General features: G+C 35.1%; 3 protein-coding genes across 3 annotated transcripts; 2 read left to right on the top strand and 1 right to left on the bottom strand.

Annotated features, from left to right (window-relative positions):
• Positions 1 to 367: 367 nt before the first annotated feature.
• LOC125810479 (calvin cycle protein CP12-1, chloroplastic-like) lies at positions 368 to 929 on the top strand. Its single transcript, XM_049489949.1, has one exon. It carries the CDS (start codon positions 411 to 413, stop codon positions 783 to 785), a length of 375 nt encoding a protein of 124 aa, XP_049345906.1. The 5' UTR covers positions 368 to 410; the 3' UTR covers positions 786 to 929.
• Positions 930 to 2,086: 1,157 nt separating this feature from the next.
• On the bottom strand, positions 2,087 to 3,759 carry LOC125810478 (bZIP transcription factor 53-like). Its single transcript, XM_049489947.1, has 2 exons — positions 3,728 to 3,759; positions 2,087 to 3,248 (listed from the first exon to the last, which is right to left on the bottom strand). The coding sequence occupies exon 2, from the start codon at positions 2,879 to 2,881 to the stop codon at positions 2,447 to 2,449; it is 435 nt and encodes a 144-aa protein (XP_049345904.1). The 5' UTR covers positions 2,882 to 3,248; positions 3,728 to 3,759; the 3' UTR covers positions 2,087 to 2,446.
• Positions 3,760 to 8,867: 5,108 nt separating this feature from the next.
• Positions 8,868 to 9,833, top strand: LOC125810434 (uncharacterized). The gene has a single exon (XM_049489920.1). It carries the CDS (start codon positions 8,868 to 8,870, stop codon positions 9,831 to 9,833), a length of 966 nt encoding a protein of 321 aa, XP_049345877.1.
• The last annotated feature ends 10,418 nt before the right edge of the window (positions 9,834 to 20,251 follow it).

The raw sequence follows: 20,251 nt of genomic DNA, 5'->3' as shown, positions 1-20,251 counted from the left end.
GTTGAACTCTAGTGCTTGAACCTTTTGTTCACACTTCATTTTGAACACTGATTAACAAGGACTTTATATTCAACTTAACTAAGCTTAATTGTTTGATTCAATAACCTTGAATTTCTGTGAACAATAAAAAAATCCATGGCTGAACTGAACCATCATATAAAATTCAATTAACACACGGAATAATATCAAGCTTGATGCTTTAGATTTTGTATTTTTATACCATAAAAGATCTTAAGAGTAGATATTTTACCACAATACTATCTTTCAAGACGTGCATATCTTTCTTTGGTTATAAAAATGATAAGAAATGTGTGCTCATTAGTCATTCCATCCTCTGCTTATATAACCATAACCTTATCACACACGTAAAACATATCATAACAGAGTAACCACACACACACACAAAAAAAATGGCAACAATTGCTGGTGTTAGTCTCACTAGTCCAAAATTCTTGGCCAAAAATTCCAACTCTCCCAATTTTAAGCCATTTAAGTTCCCATGCCTTAACAATCCATGGAAAAAATCATCAACAAAATTTGGGCTTGTGTGTACAGCAACACCAGATAACAAGCTTTCTGACCTTGTGGCTGATAGTGTTAAGGGGGCAGAGGAAGCGTGCAATGAGAATCCAGCTAGTGGAGAATGCGCGGCGGCTTGGGATGTTGTGGAAGAGGCAAGTGCAGCGGCTAGTCATGCAAGGGACAAGAAGAAGCAGGAAGATGTTTTGGAAAATTATTGCAAGGAAAATCCAGAGACTGATGAGTGCCGTACATATGATAGTTGATACTAGTTTTGTGTTATTTAAGCATTATGCTTTACTTTATTCCCAATTTGAATCTTGAATGCTATGAATTGGGCTATTGATATGTATAATGAAAGGATTCTTCCTCTCTCAAAATACTATACAAACATTCTGATGTTGTGGTAACAGCGGATCTAGAATTTTTATCCTTGAGAATCGAACCTTAGACCTTGGGGTGCATTTTCTCTAGTCAAAATTTATATGTGTACATAAATTTTTTTCCGAAGGAGTTCAGGTTAATGTCCTCCGGTCCTCCTAGATGATCAGCCCCAGCCTAAAAGCCTTGATCTGCTTTGTGTGAAGCAGAATCTTTCGTCTGTTGCTTGAACCTTTAGTAGCTCTTAGATGGTCCGAAGAGATAATTTAAAATACTTGGAGAGACAAATCAGAAAAATGGCAGACATAAAAGAAATTGATTCATTATTTGTAATATATATGACCTATCCAACCCATAATTTCAATTATTCAATAAACTATTAAACTAATACGAGTTGTATGTTTTAGTCCATTCATCAATGTAATTGAGACTAATAAAACAGTGACGAGAAATTGAAACTTACTGGGTTTTATGCTTTTTCTAATAATGGTATTATGTGAGCGCATAATTCTACCGACTAAGACTTGCACAGGTAGAGAATCATCTTTTGTGCTTTTACAATCAATACTATCTTACTTTTAACTTTAAATCAAAAGCTATATATAGTATTCAATAGTTACTTTCATGCTCGAAATCCCTTTTGACGCAACATTTCCAACTCCCCCGTACCTAATCCATGGCGAAAGAAAAAGATCATTTGGCTTCCACTTTCTACCGTCTAATCATTCATTATTGGAGGTTTTAGCCAAGAAGTTGATGAACAGTAATTTTCATTTACAATTCGTACTCGTTAGTCAATGATGGATAAGCCTAGTCATTCCACGGATATTTGCCAGATCTTTGACATGGTAAAAGGTTGTCTTGGCATGAAACTTAACATGATGGTTTACCTCAGGCCAGGGCACACGAAGTACTGAAATGGCAAACCTATTTCTTTAAGAAACAGAAGATACATGTTGGCAATTGTGTATTATGACATGTAAATATCAACGAGATCATGAAATTATACACAGCGATATGGAACAAAGCTTGAACTATGGTAATTTTGGAGTAACCTCCATGTTCTAATTCTTGAACGGCCTGTAGCATTCAACATTCAAAAGATCCAAACAATCAACACTTCCCACAAACATTGTGACAAACAGAAACACAATTACTCACAACTAGTTGAATGAAAAGAGCAATCTTGCAGAAACAAAAAAGGGTCATCTCGTTCACACAACTTGAGATTTTTATTTATAAAACTAGAGACTAAAGATCATTGACAAAGTACTAGAAATTGCTAATCCATCAAAGCTAAACATTACAGTAGAGAATCTATAGTCATAAACTGACACAAAGCGAGCACAAGAAAAGCTACTAACTCACATTACAGATACACAAGATGTAGTGACTGCATAAAGGAAGACTTCAGCAACCAGTGACAAGGTTCTCTTCCGCTGCAACTGTTGCATGTAAATTGAATCCAAGAGGGTACAAGGAGCACCCCGTTAAGAAAGAACCCGAGAGCTAGGATCATGGTAGTCCAATAATGCAAAGAGGTTGCTCAAAACTGAAACATATCAGCAGAGGCAGTAATGGGTTGAATTGGGCAAGGGAGCTGCCAGGGCTCAAGCAAAGTGTCTGGAATTTCAGGGATGTCCACAGCAAGTCCATTAGCATCAGCCCAGAAACGAGTGAGGGAATTCAGCGAATCTAAGCGTTCAGTCAGTTCAGCCATTTGAGCCCTCAAGACATTGTTCTCCGCATCAAGGGTGTGGAAGTTTCTTCCAACAGATTCGATCCTCTCACGCCAGATAGTGCTCTGATTCTGCAGCTGCGTCAATTGGCTCATCAACTCCTCCAAATGCTGCTGCTTCTTCTTCCGTGACCGCCTTGCAGATTCACGGTTAGACTCCATTCTCTTTCGTTTTCTCTCATCATTAGTAGCATATCGCTGGCCATCAGAACCCGAACTAGCTGGTTGCTGAGTCGAAGCCATGTCTTTGTGTAGTTTGTTCAACAAAAATATGAATTCAAAAAAGGGGAGGTAACTACTTTTTTCTTGTTCGGTTTCTGGATTTGGTACTTGTAATTTCTAGATCAAACAGAAAGAGGGTTCAAGGGTTTGAGGTGGGCTAATTCATGAAAACACATAGAACCAGTACAGGAAGACAACAGAGAAAGAGTGCATAATGCGAACTCGACGCAGGTGGATCATGAAGAATTTGAAACTAACATAGAGAAACTGTTTATAAAAACCTCAATCAAAGAAACAATAAACGATTATATCAAATTAGTAACAATTCAATGGTTGTTGTGTAAATCCAAATCCAAACAGTGCCTTCAGCAATCAAACGCAAATCAATCTGCAAAACGCAAAACAGAACATAAACTATCAGAAAAAAAATAAAACAAATTCAACAATCCAGGTGTATAAAAATCAATCAACCCAACACAATCACAATTAAATTAAGATCCTCGATCCTCTGTATGTCTAAATAAATTCAGAATTACTCATAATTAAACTAGTTCTACACAAACCCTAAAGTTCTTCGCTAAGCTGGATAGGGTAGGGCAATTATAATGTTTGAAATTAAATTTATACAACCCAATCATGGATATCCATTTGGGAAGTGGGATAAATTAGGCCGGAATTATAATTCGATTATAATCTCAAGATAATTTAGTCCGCCTACCAAACAACCCCAAAGCCAACCCAATTCATCATCAAATTAAAAAGCACATGCAAGCAAAAATTAAAAACTCAAAAAAAAAAAAAAAAACACTAAAAAGAAAACAAAAAAATGAAAAGATAAGATAAGAGGAGAAAATAATTTAGACATACCAATCAAATGAAGAACCAATTGTGGGCGAAAGAAGGTCTAAATGAAGGCAAAAAGAGGGTTTATATAGGAAGAGGAGGTAGGTATTTTGGTAAATATTGGCATATGTTTGTAATTTTTTATAAAGCAAAAGTTAGTGCGATTGACGTAATCAGGAAGGTGGTTGGCGTGTAAATTGAAAAAGTAATGATGACAGCTAAGCAAAAGGAAAAATTGTCTCGTCGGTATATCCTAAAAGACAAAGGAATCTTCCACGGATCTTCTCTTTTCTGTGGGCGATATCTTTTATTTTTTTGACCATCTCATTTTCTTAATTATTCTTTTCTTTTCTTAATTATTACTCAAGTTAAATAAAATTATTTTAATGTTACAATAACTTAATGAGTCTTGAAGTACAAATGATCAAAATTTTAATATCAGTTTCATTTATTCATAATTATTTTCATCGTCCATCATTATCTATTATCACTATTCATTTCCAACAACCAATCGATTGTAGCATCACAATTAATTATTTACTTAAGTATAATCATCACCATTAATCATTATAACCACAATAATCGTTATCACCATTCATCAATATACATTGCCGAACTACTATAACTGTCACAAGTCACAATTTATAATTATCACCATCAATCATCATTGCCGCAACAAGTCAACAATCATCAATTACTTTTGGTAATTACTATGCAGTATAATTCACTGAAAATTGGTGAAGAAGATGAAGAGAAGGGCTTAAAGTTGGACAACAAAAAGGGCGGAAACTAAGACCATTTTTATTTATTTTTGGCTTTAAATTAGACTCAAAAATATTACTCGTCCCTAATTACTTGTCCACTTTTTCTTTTTTAGTTGTTTCTAATTACTTGTCCATTTTGACAAGGGACAATTTTTTTTACCTATTATACCCTTAATTAATTACTTTGAAAAATGTAAAACTTCTTGAAACTCTTAAGTTTTTAATTCATCAATTTCATAATTAATAGGGGTAAATGATAAACTCATTATGTCAATCATTGTTTTCTTAATAGGTGTGTCAATTCAAAAGTGGACAAGTAATTAAGGTCATAAGGAGTATTTATTTTATATTTAATTTTTTATCACGTCAACTTTAAGGGTGATATTAAATTTATTTATTAAGTAATACAAGTGTATAATATATCATCATGATAGTGTAAGAGTGTATTCGACTTTTCAAAACAAATTCAAGGAAGAATCTATATCTTTGTCAACCTACATTTATGTTCCAAAACAAGTTTAAAAGATGAAAAATCTTTAACTTTCTAATGATTTTTGTCCTTTCAACTTTTATTTTTCTTAATTTTGCTAATAACGTTATGCCAACATATCCCTCTATTCTTTGAGTTATAGAGTGAAAAACAAATTTTACATTTTAACGTTATGTGAAAATACTCTTTTGCATCGTAAGTATCTTTCAGATTCATAGCATATATGGTTGGATAGTCATGTCATTGTGAATTTTTTAAGAAATTCTCCTTTAATTCATAAAGTACATTTGTACATAAGGTGTCAAACTAGATTTCACTTTTTTTAGAGCTTCTCTATTGTGGATCAATTTAGTTCTTGTAGAGATGGAGAAATAGAAGTTTTTTCTTGAATTTCTTGAGAATTAAAAAAAAAAAAAAACACGACAAAACGAGTCGTTTAATATTAATTAACACAATTATTTTACATTTCTTTTATCAACTTGAATTTTCGATGATCAATTGAGTTCAATTTGTATATAAAACTTTCTTTTCTCATTTCTTTTCTTTCATGTTAGCACGCTCTCTGTGTCACATTTATTTTATAATAATTTGATATATAAAACAAATTTAACTTGTAGTGAAAAATACATAGCTACAAACAATTTACTGAAAATTGTAGATAAACTTTAAAAAAGGGAAAAACAAAAATCAGAGGAGGTTTTAAACTATTACTTACAAAGCTAAAAAAAGATCAAAAGACAACTTCATCAATGATCCTCGTTACAACATTTCTTTGATTATATAGAGACGTACTAAGTTAAAGGGATCCGGCTCCTCTCCATTTTCTCCAATTTCTAGCTTGGATTGGAGACACATGTCATAGTTTAAAATTAATGATTGAGATCTAATTAATTAAAGCATATAAACACCATTTTTCAATCAATTATCTTTATCCTCTTCATCCATATAAGTATCAATGTAGAATATAATATTGATTGCATTACATTATAGTGTTAAATATGATTGATTTTGTAGAATGCAATATTACAAGTGAATCAATAGCAGAATGCAATATTTCATTTCACAGTGACAATTCTATTGATGAAGATGATAAAATATTTGATTGGTAGTTACGTTGATGTTTATATACTAAATGATAAAGAGATTGTACCTGCATTAAGCGCAAAATTCATGTGTGCAAAAGAAATTTCTGACAAAATTATGAGTATAAATTAGACAATAAGTACAACATCAAAATATACGTCACTAATAAAAACATTAAACAAATATTTTTTTTACATGTTCACTTTGTATTTCTTTCAACTATGATCATTATATTTGCCTCAACAATTTTAAATTTCTCAATACGCTATATCAAAATACTTACTTCCTCCTCTAGTTCTTTGGACAATTTTTTTTTCTTTGAATATTTTCTTGCACCACAAGATAATATAAATTCATTGGTGTTTGGACTAACTTGTCTATACCAGCCTATACAATCGAAAAGTACAGATTTGCATGATATTTTGTCTAAAATGTTTGGGTAAATAGATGTCAACAAAGTATAGGACTAGTCTCGTTAGCTGAATCAGATCTTAGAAACACATGAGTTAGTGTCTCTTGTTGAGGTCTTTCATCATAACACCAACATTTGGATGGGCCCTCGAGATCCCATCTTCTCATTCTATCATCATGGATTTTAAATTTCCACAATCTTCAAATTATGAAAGACATTTTAAAAGGAATACTCTTTGCCTACATCCACTTGTAAGTTTTGTTCTCCTCTTCCTTATGTCTGATATAGTGCCAAACAGATTTTATTGAGAAACAAGAGGTAGTTTCTCGATAACATGACCTGGGCCTATTTCTGCCACTTTCGAATCTTTCTACCAAAATTCGTTATTACGAAGCACGTTTTAATGGTAAAACGTTACTCCTAGTAACGATTCTATCCAATCAAATCACGTCTCCCAACTTAGAATCTTTGTACGAAATCTGACGTTAAAGTCGTTACTATGAGTCACGTTTTAAGACTAAAACGTTACTATGAGTAACGATTCTATCGAATCATGTCACGGGGCCCTAGAGATGTCTTATTGATTTGATCTGCCAATAAAACGTTACTATATGTTACGCTTTAACTTTAAAACGTGACTGACAGGAACAACAAACTGTTAAAGTGTTCCTTTTACAATTTGACCACGGATCATTATAAGAAATGGTGGTGTAGAATGTTTTTCACATTCCAATAATTTTCTACAAAGCTTCTGTTTATGTGCCCCATTGTTGAATCAATACTCACAAAATTTTAATAGGTAAGTCTTGTCAATATGTTGTAATGTATTTATAAAAACATATTTTTAATAACTATAATGCATCTTATTTTTGTGTGTAGGATTTTTGATGGCTAATTTTGAAGATAACGTGATGATTGCTTTGTATTGGGGTGGTGAAATAATCACTGAAATGAATAAATTTCGATATAACGAATGTGCAAGAATGATTGTAAGCATGTCTATTTCGACCAACTACATTGAATTAATTAAATTGTTGCATGAGAAAATGGGGACTGATGGTGAAAATATTCAATTGGATATTTCTGGAAAATATCCATGCTCATTTCAAGGTAACATTACAAGATTTATTGAGTTCAAAATTGAGAATGACCAATCTTTGCTACAATTTTTTGCCATTCCTCAGAAATTTTTGAACAAGATTGATATAAATCTTTTGGAGATGTATATAAAGATTAGACCAATAAATCAAGATAATCTATTTCGAATGAATGATCAACATGGTTATCATATGAATTTATTGGCTCAAAATTATGGATTTGCCACAATCAGTCAACCCCATTATGCATACAGTGCAACACATGGTATCCATCAATCATTTGGTGTAGGCCTTAACGAACATGAAAATCGATCATTTGTTGAATGCTCGAGTAGTCAAAGACATATGGAGAGTAGCCACAACCAATATGAAACCAGGTAGAGTAATCTTTTCATATAAAAGATACTAATTCTATTTAGTAGCATGAATAATTAATTATTTTCATTTTATGTATTTCATGAAATTGACTTTTTTTTCTACAGAGAAGATGAAAACCTTTGATTTGTGTAATGATGCACATGCTCAAAGAAGTGATGAAAATTCGGAGGAGGATGAACCTTCAAAAGATGATGGAGAGAGTAAAGCCATTGAAAGTGAATCCGATGAAGATATTGGAGATTTACCTCAAAATAATTGTGGGGTAAATCTTCAAAATCAATTTGATCAGGATATATCTGAAATACAAAATAATGATATACCTTACTTTACAACATTGGAGAACGAGGAAGATATTTTTATCTCTACTCGTGAATCTGAAATGAAATATTGTTCTGTTTGGTCCGAGGATGCAAAAAAAGATTTAGAAAAAGATATGTGTTTTAGCAGCAAAGCTAAGTTGAAACGAGCTGTGACAATTTGGAGTTTGCGCAAAAATAAAGAATTCAAGGTTGTAATATCAACTAAGAGCATATGGACTGTGAGATGCAGGTTTTATGATTCATTGGGTTGTCTATGGTTTCTTCGAGGTCGGAAGGTTGGAGGTAGTCTTTGGAAGATAGGAAAGTATTTTAATAATCATAGATGTGAGACTGAAGGGCTTACAACAAGTCATACTAACTTAGATACCAATTTAATTGCATCTTTGTTTTTAAATCAAATACGTAAAAATCCCAAATTGTTGGTAGTGGATGTCATTTCTAAGGTTCATGAAAAATTTGGTCATCAAGTAACATATAGAAAAGCGTGGCTTGGGCGTCAACGCGCATTTACATTGGTATATGGTGATTTTCAGAAATCATTTAGTGAGCTTCCTAAGTTTTTTGCAGCTTTTCAATACTCTAATCCTGGAACAGTTGTGGAATAGAAACACGAAGAGTCAATGAGTTCGCCAGAGGTAAAAACTTTCAAATTTGTATTTTGGGCTTTCAAGCCATGCATTGATGGATTCCAAACTTGTCGTCCTGTTATTTCAGTAGATGGAACTCATATGTATGGTAAATATGAGATAAAATTGTTAATTGTTGTTGGAGTTGACGGAAATGATAACATTCTTCCTCTTGCGTTTGCTATTGTTGACAAGGAGTCGAAAGTGGCATGGAAATGGTTTTTTAGGAAACTGAGTACACATGTGATAAAGGATAGAGAAGACATATGTATTATCTCTGATAGGGCAAAAGGAATCTTGACTAGTTTATCAGAATTGTGGCAATTTCAGGAGCCTCGAGCCTTTCATCGATTTTGTTTAAGGCATCTTAAAAGTAACTTTCAATCTCAATTTCCAAACAGGGACCTCAGTAATTTGATGTGGAGGGCTGCTACTGCTCATCAAGTAAGGAAGTTTGAAGCTTTGATGTGGGAAATTCAAGAAGAAAATAGAGAAGCATATGAATACCTCATGCGAATTCCATTGAACAGATGGACTGTTAGCCATGATGATGGAAAAAGATGGGGAGTATTGACAACAAATCTTTCAGAGTCTTTCAACGGACTTCTAAAGAAAGCTCGAGGCTTGCCTGTCACTGCCATGGTTAGACTTTTATTGGAGCAAACCGTTGAACGATATACTTATAGATGTCAAACAACTCACCAACTTGTTGAGCAAAATGAATTATGGACAAGCAGTTTCAAAATGAAGTGGGAAAAGAACTATGAAGGTTCAAAAAAACACTTTGTTTATGATTGGAATATATCCACAGGGGTATATGAGGTTAGATCTATACAGATTGATGGTACTGGTGGTAATCCTCACTGTGTTTCATTAAGTGAAAAAAAATGTGATTGTGAAAAATGGGCAAATTTGCACTTTCCGTGTTCAAATGTCATGAAGGTTACTGAAAGAATGTGAGCACTAGCTAGAAATTTTGTAAGCGAGCATTTCACAACAGAGAATTATGTTACAACATATTTTGGGTCGTTCTCACCGATTGGGCACGAGGCATATTGGCAATCGCCGAGTTTTATAATGAAAAGTAATGAATTCTATCGTCGTCCCAATCGATCAAGGACTGCTAGAATTCCTAATGAGATGGATCGTGATCCTACATTATATGGGCGGGCTTGTGGATTGTGTAGACAGATCGGGCATGATAGGCGTAGATGTCCAACTCGAAATCAAACTTAAGTGGGTAGTCTAAATACATATATTTACTTTCAAATAACTCTAATTATGTATCTTGCTTCATTTTAATTTGTATGGCATCATTTGTATTTTTCAAGTTGTTCAAATATTCATGACCAAGTTCATGATTCTGTATGTCTCACTTGAAAATGATCTCGAATGTTTCAAACACTTCTTTTCACTCTTGTACAATTCACACATTGATCCAATCAATCTCACAATTCTACACAAAACAGGATATCAATTCAATCAAATGCTACCAAAACAAGAACATACAAAACACTCAGTGGTAAAATAAACCAAATACGTTCTACCACCAAACTCTTAACTTCAAGATTCCAAAACAAAACCAAATAAAGTTCCAATCTTTACACTACCACCGAACTCTTCACTTTTTTAGATTCAATGGGCAAGATTCGGATTTATACATCCATTTTGGTGCCTTTATACTTCTATTCACAAAGTGCAAGTAAATACCCAGACCAAGCAGTGATTATAATGCTAAGTTACTGCAACTAGAATACTAAAATTAGTCTGTTATGTCATCAACTCCAGCATCAATTTCCATTAGTGGCTGCAATATTCAGCAGCACTACAATTTTTCACTACTTATTCTTTGCTCTTGTTACGCCCTGAGCTACCCCCAAGATGCGGACACGGGACCTAGGACCACAAGTGATCCCAAGCTAACCCTACTGGCATGATCATGAGCATACTAAAGATAATAAACTGATGCAGAAGCTAATTCATAAATAAATTTGAAAAGATGGGGAATACCGATATACTATAATTGAATATATCAAATCTGAGAGTTTAATACAAAAGAAATATCAAACTTAAAACACTAAGCTGAATCTAACTATGTCTGAAATAAGCCTCTAAACTGACTAAAAATGTTGGGACATGCCCCAACTAGGTCTAGCAAAACTGAAACTAAAGACTAAAAGCGATAAAGATAAACATGTCACTAGTCCTCGAAGAATGAGGACTCACCACTGATGCTGCTGAACTGAAGATCGAGAACCAATCTAAGCGTGATCTGGATACTGAGAACCTGAACCTACATCACGAGAAGATGTAGCGCACGTATGCGTCAGTACTTGAAAGGTACTGAGCAGGCAGGATAGAGTAAAGCTGAAAGAGCATATAACTGAACAAAGCAATAAAACAATGAAATAATCTGAACATGATATAGATACTGAATACTGAGCTAACTGAATGCAATGACCAATTTATAACATGCTGACTGAATACTGAATGAACTGTAAATGTGGTCAATGCAATAGAGTCTGATTGAACTGTGAGAGCTACTAATAACCGACATAAAACCACATGAGCTAAATGTGGAGTCCGATGTATACGCCCCATCGAGAGGACCCAATATACCCTGCCAGAGGTATAGAGGCATACTGGCGTGATCACTAAACTAATGTTGCCCACAGAGGGGACTTACACCTACGTGGCTCGTAGTTCTGGGACTATATGGGTACGCTGAAACCCTAGTCCAACTCGATATTATGCTACTCCCATTGAATTAAGTAGTTAACTGGTTATGACTGAATTTCTGTAAATACTGGATAGCTCGAACTGAACATGCAAACTGAGAATGCAACAATTAATCTGATAATGATGCATTCATAAACTGAGGCATGTATAACTGAATACTGAAATATCTGACCTAGCATGTGTAATTCAAGAACTAAAGAAATACATAGCTAGGGTTCTAAAATTCATGCGATAAACTGAGCAATAACATGATAATCTGATTTGGAACATTTAAATAACTAACTCATGATGATCTGTTCAAATTCTAGAAACCCTAGGTCTGTTCATAATTATGGAATCAAGAATCTGATTGAATTCTAGGGACCTAATGGGCGAAAGGAACCCACTAGTGAAATCCCACATACCTGGTGACGAATTCCACGGAGAAATCTTTCGATTTTGGGGCTGGAACTGATGGAACCTTGCTGTGTTCTTGAACTAGGGTTCTTGACTTCTCTTCTCCTTTTAGCGTTCTAATTTTCTAAGTTTTGATTAATGATTTTGACTAAGGTAAGTTCTAGTTATGTTTCTAGGCTTAAACTAATTAAAACCTCATGATTTAGGGTCTAAACGACGTATCTTAGGGGTTAAATGAAATAGGAAAAGACCAAAAGACCCTTGAATTAGCTGCTTTCGGAGTGACTGACGGACCTGACTGACGGTCCGTCAATCAATCGACGGTCCGTCGATTGGGTCCGTAGGTCGAGTCTGCCCGACAGGGCTTCACTAAAACGAAGATAAATTTTTACTCGGAGGTCGGAATTTAGCAAACTCGGTGGCGTTGGAAAGATAATTCAATTATCTATCTAACCATAGGTCATGGGACACATAATTCATTTTTTGCTAAAATTTATGACCATCTGAAGTTGACCCATCAGAATTTTTTCATCTAACTAGCTGCTAACCTCATCTACGGTCAGACCTACGGACCGTGGATCGAATGACGGTCCGTGCTGATCGACCGTAGTTTGTGTCAGAGGCTGGTAAGGGAAGTCTCGATCCACGAACACAGACCACGAACCGTGGGTCTGTCCGTGAGTCGGGACTTAGCCAATTTTCTGAGCTGGCTGGGGAGGGGTTGCAGTGGTGAACCACGGTCCACCAGCACGGGCCGTGGTCTGACCTACGGTCCGTGGATGGTGACCGTAAGTTGCACCTGCAACTTCTCAAAATCTGCATTTTTGTCTATTTTAAATACGGGGTGTTACAACTCTTTTTTTTTTTTACATGTTGGATAGCATAGTGGCCACCTGTAAAGAAAATATAAATGTTCTATTATTCAAAAGGAGAGTGAAGCCAAAAGTAATAAAATGTAAGATATTACCTGTCCCACAAGGCTTTAGTTTAATTTTACGTTTTTCTCTCCTTGATGGTTCACCATCTTGATTATTCGTATCATCGCCTTCATTTGCATCCTTTGGATCATTATCGTCCACTTGATTATTCGGGTCATCTAAATTATTAATGGCATCAGGGGTCTCAATGATCATTGGCACAGGCGATGAGGTAAAGTTTGGGACATTCTCAAAATTTTGAGGTTGATAATTACCAACAACATTCTCAAGTGATGAAAGACTTGGATGGCTTGATATTTGTAGATTCTGTGGAATCACATATGGCATGATATCTGTTTGTGACAGTTGATATGTCATATTTGATGCCTGAGTGAATTCATGAGTGCAGTCTTTTGAAATGGAACCAATATTATAATCAGATGTTGCTTGATAATCTTCTGGGACTGCTTGGGCATTTTCTGTAGCCTGATCCATTTCAACATGTGCTTGTCTTCTTTCAACAACACGTTCTCTTCTACCAGCAACACCATCTTTTCCTCGCCTACGAACTGGGGGATGCAACTGGGTAGGTTGTACCATATCTCTTCTATAATCGGCTGACACATGAACCCTATCAGCCTCATGGACATATTTCAAACAATCAGAACCTTGATCCCACACCATTTTTCTAAACATGTATAAAGCCTCATATGATGAATTATCACCAAGTGTTTTAGCTTCATCAACCATCGAATGAATATGGCGTACCTAAGAGCAAATGAGGCATTTATAATTAAGTTTAGAATTTAATATTTAAAGACACTTATTCACCACGAGAATCAATCCAATTTTTTTCTTTAATGTATACCAAAATAATGATACCAAAACTTGAAGACGAACACCTTCTTTTACTCAAAAATCTCACCACACGACTCAAACTTGGCCTTTGACAGAAAAAGTTCACAACATGGTAACATTACAAAAAAATCCACAGCTCAAATATGCAGTTCAAGATCCCTGTACCTATTTGCAAATCATACAGACCCTATGCATTTAAAACAGACCAATCCAATTGCCCACTCTCAAAGTAGACATGCTACTGTACATGTATATATGCATTAATAAAATTAATTAGTAGCTTTAGTAACTATCAAAAGTATCTTATATTAAGTAAAAGTACCATAAATATCAATTAAGTAAGAACAATTAAATGAGGTGACACATACCATAGTTTCATATGCCGTTGAATTAGGCACATAACCTTGTTGACTTTGAGGACACGGATTAGGATTACCAATAACAAGACGAGTAATGCGCCTAAACCAAATAAGGTAGGGGTCATCATACCGAAATGGTTCATGATTGACCGGTGCATCACAACTATATTGGAGCCGTTGGTTCCAAAGTGATAACCATTGTGCATGTTCCAATTCCCAATTTGTATTTGGTCTTCCCCGACGATCATGACGAAAGTGTGTGGAATCAAATGGAAACGGAGTTGGAATAGCTTGTTGCAATCCAAATTGTCTCATAACACGATCTGTCAAATGAACCTCGACTACATTCCAACAAAAGATTGGAACTCTAACCCGCCATATGTTTCGTCCAGCGTGACAATAGACAGGAAGACTCTCAATCAAGTCATCAGGATATGGTTCCCAAATAAACTACATGAAAAAGTAAAAAAATAAAATGAGTCTTTACATTTACAATCTTTATAAAAAAAATAAAAATGATATGCATTGTACCTGTTCTTCTATCTTAGAGTCAAGGGCATCCCTATAAACTTTCAACACATGCTTGGTAGTATTCGTCCAACTAAGATGCGCAAACCATCTAGTAGCATGTGGACCCCTAGGAAAATCAACAAAAGCAGTTCTCGCATCTTTCTTGGCTACTATCTGAGGACTGAGGACAGTGACTCTCTCCCATGCCCAAATCTATTAAAAAAAAGTTTTAAGATTACATCTTTTAAAGTTTCCATCATCCAATAATGCTATGGAGACAAATCAAAGTTTACATCTTTCAAAACTAGTAAATTATAAGAAATACAAATAAATAATTTGTACAATTTTTAGGTATACCTGAAGTAATCATAGAAATCCGGCTATTTCATTTTGGGTAGTCTGTGAGGCTTTACAAAGAAAATGACATAAGTAAGCTAAGATCGCACTCCCCCAACTATAAGACCCAATTTTATCGATGTCCTCGAGCATAGGCAAGTACATAAGCTTCAAATAACCACCAGATGTATCCGCCATCAACATACCCGCAATCATCCAGAACATGTAACATCTGGCCTTCTGATTGATCATATCTTGTGTTGCCGTGTTCGGCAACTCTGGTTGGCTTAGCATGTATGCATTAAATGCAGCGACCTTGAGGGAATTTGCTTTGAAGTCTTCACGAGATGGAATGAAACCTAATAATCTTTGACAAATGTTTTGTCAATCCCCTATGGTCTTTATCGTCTCATTACCAAGTACTGGATCACCATTCACAGGTAATCCATACAACACCTCTACGTCCTGTAAGGTGACTGTTGCTTCACCTGTCCTAAAGTGAAAAGTATGAGTTTCGGGACACCATCGCTCAACTAATGCAGTGATCAAACTGCGGTCGATAGCAGGACGATTAGCTTTGTAAACACCATACAATCCACATAATCTAATCACTTCAAGGACTCGTGGATGGATAGGATATTTTTCTACAATCTTCCAAAAATTTCCATCTTCTTTCATCGTATTAAGAATCATATTAGAACTTCCTTCCCATATATCCTGTGATCTATGAGTGAGTTGTCCCGTTAATACATCCAATTCAAGTGGACCGGGATCCAACTTGTATTCACTATTATCCGCCATAAAAGAAAATACCTATGAGATACATATGAAAGTAAACTTAAATGTTAGCTCAAATATTCTTATGTGATTTTTTCTTGACATTCATCGAAAAAAGAGAAGCATATATTAGACAAAGCGAATTAGGAACTTGGATAGGCAGCATGCTATTAATATGGCTCTAATTAACAATGTATTGATACCAGGTGAAAATGATCCCAAAAAAGTGTCTTGAAAGATCTAAAAATTTATTTGGCATTACAGAGATTGTATCTTCTTCATATTAGAAAAATAGAAAACTTGGAAGTTTATATAAAATAGTATCTGGCCGGAGCAATGTATGCTCTTACAATCAAAGCCATTTTCTTTATGCAGTTGATACCTTTGCTCATCGGAGCTTCCGTTATTCGAATCAACGGTAGTTGGGATGTGAAAGTTGCTACACAGGCAAATCAGAAAATCATAGAGAGTTCGAGTTCACTGGCCATGAAAGGAGTGTCGAAAAATAGTCCAAAAAAATTAAAATCAAATCAAATCTATAACAAAATAGAATCCTATGTTTTGTTTTTCATCAAACAAGGATAACTAATAGACAAACATCAACTTATGTTCTCCGGATGTAAGTTTACAATACTGATAATCTTGTCCAAGAAATGTAGATAATATCCCAACTGACAATTGAAGGAAAACAAACTAAGAACCATTTCAATTGTAATGAAGGCCGAAGTAAGACCAAAATTGGGTGTTCATTCATGGGTTTTTCATCAAAAAAGGAATCCTATATTGAAACTCAATTTCATGGGATTTTCCTCAATTTACAAAAGACAGAATTCTTCTATGGATTTGTCAAGCCTTACTTCGTAAAGAAAAATCAAACCTTGAACAAGAAAATTACCTTAAAATAGTTATGGCGCTGAATCTCCTTCTTCCGGCAACACCAGCGGCAAGAATTGGGAACTAAACGGTGTTCGCAGCGCTAGATGAGATTGAGGTTAGGGCAGGGGTGAAATTTCAAAGTAGAACTGAAATTGGGTTTAGAGTAGGTTAAATCGTATAAGGGTCAAAATTGGGTTTATGGAAAATTTAGAATTAAATGTATAAATATATACAAAATGTTACCCGTAGTAACGTTTTCTTACTTAACGTCGTATAAAACGTTACCCATAGTAACGTTTTCCTACTTAACGTCGTCCCTTTGTCCGTTTATTCTTTTGAAATAAAATATGGGCTAATACGTTACTGCCAACAACGTTTATACTAGTTTTGTAAAGTTTCAAAAAATTGTATTATTATTGTAAATTGATTTAAATAGTAGCTTGTTTTGGTCAAAAATTCAGCTTTACCCAGCATTGTAATATGGGAATTATGGAGAAATAAAATGAAACATGAAGGGAAGAAAATATCAGTAGCACGAATTATTCACAATGTCACTAGAAATATGTATATGTTGGTAAGACTAAAGAACCCTTGTATGTCCTGTCTTGTTAATTCATCTGATATGCCGATAGAATAGACAAATTACAGACCTAAAATGAGGGTAAAGAGAGTCTTATGGGAATTCCCACCAAATGGGTGGGTGAAATACAATATAGATGAAGCTTCTCGGGGAAATTCGGGTCTCAATTCCTATGCCTTTTGTTTGAGGAATGATAAGGGTGATGTTGAATACGCAGAAGGAGCAAGCATAGTGTAAATTTTTGTTTTAATATGCGAAGATGGTGATGAATCGTTCTCATATATTGCCAGAATCTTTTCGATTGTCATCTCGCACCTAGAAACGACTATAAAGAGTTTAAAATATGAAAATATTGATTTTTGGAAAGAATAAGGAAATCTAGAAATTGTCTAAGTTAAGAAAGTGAGTTTTGGCCATTTTCAAACGGCCATAAATCCTAGCTCAGGATGATTTAGGAGCAGCTCTTGATATGGTTGGAAATACCTTGGAGATATCTTTCCAACGCCATGAAGTTTGCGCGATTTCGACATCATATGAGTGAGATATGCCTTTCGGAAGTTGGGTTGTTGGATTGAGGAAAGTCCCAATCCGTAATTAAGGAAGGGCAAAGCAGTATTTTCTCTAATTTATTTCCTAATTTGTTTTAGGGATTTATTGGGGTAAAAACTTATTTTTGTCATATTAGAAAATTTAAATTCACGCTTAGGGCTTGGAGAAAAGAGAAAAAAAGAAATAAAGGGAGAAAAACCAAGATTTCGCCAAGAACGTCAAGCGTTTGGAGTGAAATTTGTCGGGGTGATCCCTATTAAGGTATGTGAGATATTTTCGTGTTGGGTTAGTTCACCCACACACCAACTTGTTTCAATTCAGCTATTTGGAGTTGTTTACATGTTAAGAAGTGAAGTTCTTGAAGAACATTGTTAAATTCTTGTTGGTTGATTGTTGAATGCCCAGTGTTGATTTGATTTGTGTTTTCGGGTTATTTTTCGAGTTAAATCTATTGGGTATTGAGGGCACTAATGATCCTAAATGTTTGGGGAAAGAACCATAGAAGTTTAGAGGGTTTAGAGATGAAAAACGAGAGAGAAAAGTCGGAGTTTGCTCGGCAAGGGGTTGGGGAGCCGCGCCTCTCAGAGCGCCCCACTTCAGAGTCTAAAGTTTGGCCTTTGGGGCGACGCACCAGCCAGAGCGCCACAACTTCAATTCTGAAGTTTGTGCTCTGGCTCCCCACGCCTCTTAGAGCGCCAAGGACGCCAGTTTATCCCATTCTTCCCCCATCTTTTCGTACTAGTTTCTAAGTGATGAACCTATGTTTCCTAGTCAATTCCAACACTTTAAAGTACATCTAAACACCATGAAATCATCCATAAACATGAAATCACGAACCTTGAATCCATAATTCAATTCAAGGAAAGTTAAGTTCAAAGTCAAAGAAGTTCAGAGTCAAGTCTAAAAGTTAATGAAGCAAGTGAAATCAAAGTTTCTTAAAGTTTTCAAGGGTCTTTACCAATGTTTTAACGTCATTTTAAGACTTAGGTTTTGAAGTTAAGCAAGAGTAAAGCTATGGTTTGAAGTTCTTTTCTTCAAAGAAATATATGGGGACTATGTATTCCCAAGGAAGTTTAAAAGAAATGTTTTCACATTTAAACAGGATTGGAAACTGAGATTTCTAAAGAACTTTCGGGCTAGTTTTTAGAAAAGAGTAATCGCTTTCTAAATGAAAAAAGAAGGGAAACTTTGATTTCCAAGATAACCTTTGAGCTAAGTTTTTGAGCACTAATCTCAAATCACAGAGGAAATATGTTGTAAAAACATAAGAGCTAGTACATTTTTTTGGGAGTAGTATTGAGCACCGAATTGGGGGAGTGTTCAAAGAACCCACAGCCCCCATAGAACCATGTAGCCACCAACATAGGTAGAAGAGGTTTATACTTTTTAGATAAATCATTTTCAAATTAGACTAGTGGATCTATTAGGCAGTTCAGATTCTATATCTTTGGCCAGGTATAGGATGTTCTGGCAGCGTGAAGCTGATCGTTGTATCATCACTATAGCTCATATGTGATGGTTGTCAGTTAGAGAAACTCCCACAACAGTTATTGTATTTTTATATACATCAGTTCATTTGTATTTCTACATATATCTCAGATTTATTGTATCTTTGCATACACACAGAGTTTATAGCAGGTTTTAAACAACTTTTCTTTATATTGCACTTGTTTTAAATTGTTTTATATTAAAATGAGTCAGTCAGGTTAAGTTGAGTTGAGCCAGGTAAGTTATTTAGTTTCTTTCAGATTCCTTCTTGCCTATGTATTGCTTAGCATTCCAACTCGCATACTTGTACATTCAATATATTGATGCCAGTTGGCCTGCATCTTATTATGATGCAGACGCAGGTAACCAAAATCAGCATCCAGCACCTCGTTAATCCAGTTGAGCAGCTCAGAGTCAGTGGTGAGCCTCTTTGCATCCTGGAGGACTCTTTTATTTGTTTTCAGTCTTTCATTTATTATGATGTTGTGGGGTTTGTCCCAACATCTATTTCAGTATTTTAGAGGCTTCATAGACAGTCAGATAGTTATTAGTACAGATGTCTTTCTTTATTAATGACTTAAGTGCCATTTTGGACAGTTTATTATTCTTTAAGTTGTTATATGAGACTTTTTATTTGAGTTAAGTCTTCCGCTGAGTTAAGTATGCCAGGCCAATGGTTCGCTTGGGGCCAGCAATGGTCTCCGAGTGCCAGGCACGTTCAGGATGTAGGCTCGGGGCGTGACACATAGAGAATACTACTAATGCAGTTGCAGAAGCTAAAGTTATACTAGAGGCATGCAAGCATTGCAAGCAGTCACAACACAGGCAAAATTATTATTCAGTTTGACTCAATGTTAATGTACAAAGTGCCAAAAGGAAAATGGGCATGTCAGGTAATTGCACATATAGTGACAGAAATTAGAGTATGTTTACAAGAGAGACAATTCATTTTCCAACACATTCTAAGAGAAGGAAACAAATTAGTAAACCATT

This window comes from Solanum verrucosum, unplaced genomic scaffold (genome assembly GCF_900185275.1).
Source record: "Solanum verrucosum unplaced genomic scaffold, falcon-dt-bn FXZP01000118.1, whole genome shotgun sequence".
In the NCBI taxonomy this organism is placed as follows: Eukaryota; Viridiplantae; Streptophyta; class Magnoliopsida; order Solanales; family Solanaceae; genus Solanum; species Solanum verrucosum.
The sequence above is the reverse complement of the archived record's forward strand: the minus strand, read 5'-3'. Positions and strand labels throughout refer to the sequence as shown.